The sequence below is a fragment of the Orycteropus afer genome, unplaced genomic scaffold (assembly GCF_000298275.1).
Source record: "Orycteropus afer afer isolate SDZICR_OR568_19922 unplaced genomic scaffold, OryAfe1.0 scaffold00389, whole genome shotgun sequence".
In the NCBI taxonomy this organism is placed as follows: domain Eukaryota; kingdom Metazoa; phylum Chordata; class Mammalia; order Tubulidentata; family Orycteropodidae; genus Orycteropus; species Orycteropus afer.
The window spans coordinates 683477-691274 of NW_006921976.1; the positions used below are offsets into that span (position 1 = coordinate 683477).

Consider the following 7798-nt stretch of genomic DNA (forward strand, 5'->3'; position numbering starts at 1 on the left):
AGTTTCTTTGTGGGGAAAGTATGAAATTGTAGAAGGGTTTTTCCTCGCTATAGATTAGGCAGCAAAAATCTTTTTTGTGGGGAGAGGGGAGTTGTCTGGAGAAAGCAGGGCTGAAATAAGAGTGAAAAGAACCCTGGGATGTAGACAGATTCAAAATCTCTATACCAAAATACCTAACTCTGCTTTTCTTTTCCTACGGGGACTTAAGTAAGAAAAGACAGACACCTGTGTCAAGGCCCTGGCTTGTGAGAGAAAATATTCGTGCACTGTTTTCAATTAACATTTAAACTGTGAGTTTTAACACATCCAAAAAAATAATTCCTCCCCCTTACCCCCTTTAGAATAACGGAGGAACTGAGGAAATGTATCTTTGGCTAGAGAAGAGGACTGGATCTTCAGCTACCAGGTCTGGGCCCAGCAGTTGCGCGGCTGCGCCGGGAGCGCTTTTGCATCACCCCTCGCGCGGTAAGATGCGCAGGCTTCAATGTCCTGGTTCACTGCATCAGGTGACTCAGCCCCCAGCCCAACTTTTCCTGGACAACGACACAGCTCTCCCGCCTCGCCGCCTCCAGTTTCCCCTCCCCTTGGCATTGCCTGACTTTAACTTTGCGCAGCTTCTTTTCTTGCCTGGCTGGTTGCTGGGAGGTGCAGTGGGCAGTGGAGGCTCCCGCTGCGAAGCTGGGGGAGGAGAGGGGCCCCGGCAGAGTGCGGAAGGCGGCGAGAGTACCTCGCTTCTGTGAGCTCAGCCGGTGGGGGGCCGAGGAAGGCTGTCGACAAGGAGGAGACCGAGGTTGAGGAGGCCGGGGAGGGGTGATGATGGTGTTAAATGTGGCCGCGCAGCTCCCCGGGGAGCTGCTTGAAAGGAGAGTGCGCTCACCAGCTGACAGCGCGTGCTCCGCTCCAGACGCTCCGCACTGCGGCCAGGAGCCTCTGCCAGCCCCTCTATTGTCAGACGTTCTCTAATTAAGAAACACTCACATTACGGCAAACCACCCCCACGCTTCTTGGTTCCTGTCCTTTTCTTTATCTTCCCCGACTTCTCTCCTCCCCTGCATCCTCGAATTTAACCCATTCTCTGTTCCTTTGGCCTCCTCTTGTTTGGGGCCTAGCAGGAGGAGGGCAGGGACCTCAGTGATGGGCGTCTGGAACTCTGCCCGGCCTGCGGTGAGGGCGGCTAGTGAGAGCAGAGTCAAAAATAGCAAGGAAAAACTTTCACCTTTATTAAAACACCCCTCCCCCATTTCCCCTCCTCGCAAAACCAACTGCAAACAATTCAAGCACAAGAGGTCACCTTTAACTCTGACTAGCACTTGCTAGTTTATTCTAGATTGCAAGTGAGTAGTCTAGACTGTAATTGACGAAGTGGTCTCCTACTTTTTGTTTAACTACTTCCAATTCTATCTGAGGTTTGGAACTGACAAGAAGTTGATCATCTCTTTCTCGAATTTTCAAATGAGCAGATTGGAGAAATAATTACAGGACATCCTTTAATAAAACGCTGGTCACTGGTTTAGGATTAAAATCTCTACAGTCAGTAAGAAGCCAGGCCTCATACACGCATTGGTTGTGCATTGGTTATGGCTAAGCAAATCAGCTCCTCTTTTTTTTTTTTTTTTTTCTAGTCAAGCTGGACCCCCAGTTAGCCATGTACCGTAAAGAACGTGTTTAAACTTGCCCGTTGCCAAAAAAAAAAAAAAAAAACTTTCTTCTGCTCTCCGTGAAATCAAATAAGTTTCCCAAAGTGTAGCGAGCCAAAACCCTCCACAAATAAAAGTGGTGGTGGGTAGGAGGCAAAGATAGAATATAAAGCAAGCTCCTTAAAGTATACAAAACTCAAGAAAGCACCAGCAGTGCCGCAAAGGACTAAACAGATTTATTTATCTTCATTACTTTAAGAAATGCTGCCTCTTTGTTTGTTTGGGTGATATTAAGCATGCTTAACTTGCACACATAGTTGATTCCTTTGCTAGTATCTTGGATACTTGGAGCTGACTTTGGAAGGTAGAAGCTAATTGCTAATAATGGAGAGAAAGGAACCAGTCAGCATGGCAGGAGTGGTCTGGCATATGGGGAATGAGCCCTCAGAAATACTCAATATTCAAGTTTCCAAAATATTAATGAGATTATAGAAACCTGCAGCTATATGTTACAGCTTGTTAATGGAGTGTAAGGGAGCGAGCTGCCAAATGTTTGTTATGCAAACTTCATCGCAGAACCTTAAAATGGAAATGTGAATGTGCATCTCTTTCAAAGAAATGACAGCATTAAAAAAGTAAGAAAGAATGAGAAAGAAAAGAAGAAAAGAGGTTAAAGTCCTCATTGGAACTTTGAGCACTCAATTTACCACAAAGCGTTTTGGCTTTTTATGCATGTCCTGATGAGCTTAGGAGAATTTGTTCTTACTTTTCAGTCAGTGTGATATAGTTTCTAATCGTATATTCTGTTATGATTGCTTTTTGCTACTGAAGAACTGTAAAATGGCTACTTTAATTGAAGATGAGGTCATTTCCAATTCATATACAATGCCATTGATATTTAAAAGTATATATATCTGCCTATTAGGATGGTGTAAGAAACAGAAAAAAACAAGAATTTGGATAGCTTTTACATCAGTAATTCTATCAGTTTTCTTAGAAGAAAATTTTGTGGAAGTATTGATTTGGGAAACAGGAGCACAAAAATCTAGTCCTTGATATCGACACTTCGTGGCTGTGTGTTTTGGGGGCAAATTAGGGGCAGTTGTGTCTTTATGTATAAAATAAGATGTGAGGTAGATATTCCCGAGGTTTCTTCTGTTTTAAATTTTTGGAGTCCGTGAAAATAGAAGTAATGATTTTGGAAGAGGTAGAGCTTTTTCCTCTGTGGTTGACACAAAATGAACATAAATGGGTTGAAAAGATAAAATATAGAGTGTTTTTCGTTGCAGAAAGAAAAAAAGAAAACTTTTTCCCTCTGTCCTTCCCCTATTCATACTCAAAAGGTAAAATAATTCTAGCTCATCTTCTTTCTTTCTCCCAGTACAAATAAACTCAACCACACCAAGCCAAATAACTATAAAAATACGTGTGCTCTCATTCTGCAAGATTGCTGTATGACCATACCTACAGAGGCTGCTTATTAAGAGTGAAATGGAAATGCATTAGAAGCAATAGCTTGATTTATTCAGCAGCCTGAAGATTGCTGATGTTTATCATGACTGTAGCAAACTTGATGGGTGCAAAAGGTTATCTAAGGGACAGGTGCATTGTTTCTGCCCTGGAAAGTGTCACTAGCTGTTGCTCACCTCTCCCGGAGAGCTGGCGGAGGCTCTCAGCTTCCCTGGACAGTTTCAGCAGAATGCCAGGGATACCTGTGTGGTCAGTTGAACGATGGTTCCACCCTTCCTGACTAGAGACCAGAGCCTGCGCTCTCTCATCCATTAATTTTTCTGCAAACCAACTATGTGGCGCTCTCTTTTCAAGATGCGTAAATGTGAGGCAGGAGCGATTAAACTAATCTTCCTCTTCTTGTGCACTTCCTTGCCTCACTCAATTTGTCATCTCCAATGAAGATGCAAAACGTACAGGATTTGGTTTAGAATCAACCTCTCAAACACAGCGATTGGAGATTCAGTCTAATGTTGCAGTCCTTAGTTTAATAAATTGTTCTATTCTCACATTTGCCATTCAATGTAGATAGATAGATAGATAGATAATAAAAAAGCTTCCTAGGCTTTCCATCCACATACTCTACTGCGGTTTTCAAAATCTCTGACCAGGAGACATAGACAAGCACTTTTCTTAAGTGAGGATACCAGCGGTGTGACTGACTGCACCATTTAGTTTCTGCAACTGACTCAAAAATGTAGCCAAATGTTTTCTACATAGAAGCTAATTCAGAAGGAGGAAATAAAAGCAAACGTTAGCTTCTATACTGGAAAAATTTAAATTGTCTAAAAGAAAAAAATGATGAGTAGAGGTCAACAAATTCCTGGGGGAGATTGCATGCTGCTTCTTTTTAAATCAGTGAACCCCAATTCCCATTTCCCCACCAAGTTCTTTTCCATTGTTCACTCTCCCTCTTTACCCTGCCCCATAAGAAAGAGAGAAAGAGGGAAGAGGAGAAAGAGAAGAAGAGAAAGAAAATGGGAAGGAGGAGGAGAAGGAAGAGAAGGAGGAGGAGAGGAAAAGGAAGAAAGCAAAGAACAAGAAGAAAGAGGGAAAAAATGGTAAATTTGTGATGTGCATTTGACCACTGAAAAGCTTTCTGCTTGGTTAAAAGAGCTACCCCTGGTAGAGCTCACCATTCCTGGCTAGACCCGAGGAAACTTGTGCCTCCCCTTGCAGAGATTGTTGGGGCTAGGAGTAAGGAAGACTGGAAAGGTCCTGGCCCAAGACTTAAGTGCTGTTTTATCTGGGTTCCTGGTGTAAGGTACAAGGCACCTAAATTCACAGTTAATGGAAGATTTAACCCAAGTCTTTTTAAAGATCATTTTAAAACATTTTCAGTGCTTATAATAGAGTGGAGTAAATAAATGACAATTAAGTCACTGTTCACATTTATTTTCATTTGCAAAAGGAAATACATAAAACAATGGCAATTGGCTTTACTAAATTAAAATAAAACGATTTCGAGTAGAAAATGTAAAAAACAACAACAAAAAAATGAACCAAGATGAGTCGAAATGGTAGCAAACACTCGATAATAAATAAGTTTTCTAACATTAACAAAGCAAAATAAAATTGATCAAATGCTTTTGACACTACTAAATTGTGTTTTTTATTTTTTTCCACTTTTAAAAACAAACATTTGCAAAGAAGCTTAAGGATTATAAGTGGCTTTTTCTTTTTTTTTAAAGGGGGGGGGGAAGCAACACTGGTCTGCAATTGGCAGTTAGTTGAGTTTGTCCTGGAACCGCAGCAACAGCGGCTGGTAAAGTGCGTGCGCCAAGTTTCCTAAAAGATGCTAACGTTCTCGCGACTGGATAAACATACTGAGTATGTTTTATACAATATATAACCCTTAAAGTTTCCTCTTTCCTAAAAATTCCGTAGTCAAAAGTCACTCACTTTGTAAGCATTACTGTGCGTTTTATAACGCATTTTGGGAAACGACTTCGGAAGACTCTCACGTGAGCGCGCGCAACACACAGGGATGGATGCCCAGGGCATAAAATAAATTAAACCCAAACCAGCGACAAAGAAGACGTGACATTTTAGCAGCGTATTGGAACTGGAATAATGATGCCATAGGTGGGTAAATATAATTGTACGGTATCTATCTACAAGGGGAACAGAAGGTGGAAGGAAAGGACAGAACTTGAACAGCATGTTTTCATCAAACAGTCTGGACCATTAGGGGTTTGGAATAGCGGCGGCATTTGCAAACCATCAAATGTAGCTGCCAGCTGAAGCCAAGTCGTTGCTAAACAACGACCATAGCAGAGGAAAAATTAAAGGGTGCGGGAAACTACTGCGATGCTTCCCGCTCATGGGAATGGGTCGTTTGTTTCTGTCTCCATTTTCGGGGTTCCTGTCACCTCCCTAACTTGCCTCATCCGAGTCACTGTAATGGGAGTGGGGGGAAAACTCCCCGTCGCTTCTGTGGGACCTGGGAGAAGTTTTGCTACTTTCTTCCTGCACCGGCTGCAGGATGCTCCCGGGCAGCGAAGAAGACAGGTTCTTTTGCGCCATCATCGCCGTCAGAGCACTCTCTTCGAAAGCCGAGAAATGCAGAGCGTCCAGCTGCACAGAATACCCTCCCGAAGAAGCCGGGGCCGAAAAACGAGTCCGGCAGCTCCCGGGCGGAGCCGGACGCTGTCCTCCAGAGGTCTGCGGAGCCCCAGCTGCGGCTGCGGTGCCTACGCCACCTTCGTAGGAAGCGCCAGCGCGCAGGTGGTGGTGGTCGTTCTTGCAAGATGCAGAGGGCGGTGGCTGTTGCTCCCCGCCGCTGGGCGTTTGCAACAGCTCGGACAAGGCGTTGATGTAGATCTGGGCCATCTGCAGGGTCTCGTACTTGGACAGCTTCTTGTCGTTGTTGAAGGACGGGATAACGTTGCGCAGCTGGTCGAAGGCGTGGTTCAGCCCGTGCATCCTGCGCCGCTCCCTAGCGTTGGCCGCCAACCGCCTTTGCTTCTGCACACCATTTACCTGTTTGCTGGAAGGGGCGCGCTGGCGGCTGCAGCCCAGCTCGTCCACCACCACCCCGCCTTTTAACTTGCACAGCTGTTCTCGCACTTTCACTGGCCCGGGGCTCTTGCTGTTCCCGCTGCCACCGACACTCCTTCTCCCCATTTCTCCCCGGGCATCCGCCTCATCCCGGGGAGCAGCTGCCTCCGAGGCACCTAGCTCCGGGGAATGCAGCAAGTACTGGGCGGCGCGTGCCGTGCAGATGCCCTGCAAAGTGGGAGCCAGCCAGGCGCGTGGATCGTTGCTGTCCAGAAGGGACAGTTCGGCCGGGTAGACGGGTTGTTCTCTCGGTTGTAGGGTGGCAGGTGGCTGTGGCGGCGGAGGCTGCGGGTGGTGGTGCAGTTGGGGATGGCGATGGTGGTCCCCCAACTCCTTCACTTCTGCCCACTCTTCAGCGTGCAGCAGGCGGGACATTGCACTGCAGAGGCTCAGAGACTCAGGGTCAGGAAGACGCGCTTGCAAAGTTGTTCAATAAAAAACCTTCCTGGGTCTCTTCTGCAACGTCTTATTTGTTTTTCCTCCTCTCCCTCCCCCACCCACTCTGAGATCACACACCAGGTCGCGTGCAACGAAGCTTCTCCGGTTGCTGAAGGCGCTGCGCCCCTTTAAAAAGCGGCACGCGCCAGTGTGTCTCCCGCCCCCCCCCCCCAGCTCCTCTGCCAGCCCCCTCCTCGCGCCGGTCGCGTGTCTGCTCAGCCAATGGAGGGCGCGGGCAGGCGCGTGCGACCAGCCAATCAAAGAGTTTTTACACTAAGTCTAAAGTTCCAGGGTGCTGCTGACTCCAGCTCCGGGACGCTTTTTTTTTTTCTTCTTCTACTCTTCTCTCCTTTAAGTTAGTCAAATTCATATGTTAATTGGGGGGGGGCGGTGTAATTTGACTCTTGTGTCTGTCACAGCCCTCGCGGCGGGGGGTGCGGGAGTTAGTGGAGAGGGGTTCCCAGTTTGAGCCCCAACCGATTTGGGTCAAAAGTGAGCGGCGGCGGGCGGGCGGGCGGCTCCCAGGGAGGCTGGGCGCGCCTGGCACTGGCCGGGGACTCGCGGCGGAAAGAAGCTTGCTTGCGCTTTGCTGTCTTCCAGGCAAAGATGGCAGCTCCCACTGCCTGTACCCAGACATTTAAAATGTATATAGAGTCCGACTCATAGCCACCTCTCCTTGGGTTTCCTAGGCAGTATCATCACTACAGAAGTAGATTGCCAAGTCTTCCTTCCGAGGAGTGGCTGGCGGGTTTGGACCACCATCCGTGTGGTTAGCAGTCTTAGCCTTAGGCACTAGCTAGGCTGCTAACCAAAAGGTGATTTGTTGGAACCCACCAGCCGCTCCCTCCAGAGAAAGATGTGGTAATCTGTTTTCTAAAGATTTACAGCCAAGAAAACCCAATAGAGCAGTCCTACCCTAAGGAGCTCTGGTACTATACCCTATACTATAGTCAGAATAGATGGAATGGCAATGAGTTTCGTTTTAGGGTTTTGTATCACATATATCACTTTGTAGGGGAGCTCTGGTGGATACTGGGTAAGGCATTTGACGGCTAACCAGAAAGTCAGAGGTTCAAAACCAGCTGCTTTGCAGGAGGAAAATGAGTCAATCTACTTCCATAAAGATTTACAGTCTTGGAAACCCAACGGCGGTC

General features: G+C 46.6%; 1 protein-coding gene across 1 annotated transcript; it reads right to left on the reverse strand.

Annotated features, from left to right (window-relative positions):
- Positions 1-5522: 5522 nt before the first annotated feature.
- On the reverse strand, positions 5523-6581 carry ATOH1 (atonal bHLH transcription factor 1). Its single transcript, XM_007953368.2, has one exon. The coding sequence runs from the start codon at positions 6579-6581 to the stop codon at positions 5523-5525; it is 1059 nt and encodes a 352-aa protein (XP_007951559.1).
- Between the last annotated feature and the right edge of the window lie 1217 nt (positions 6582-7798).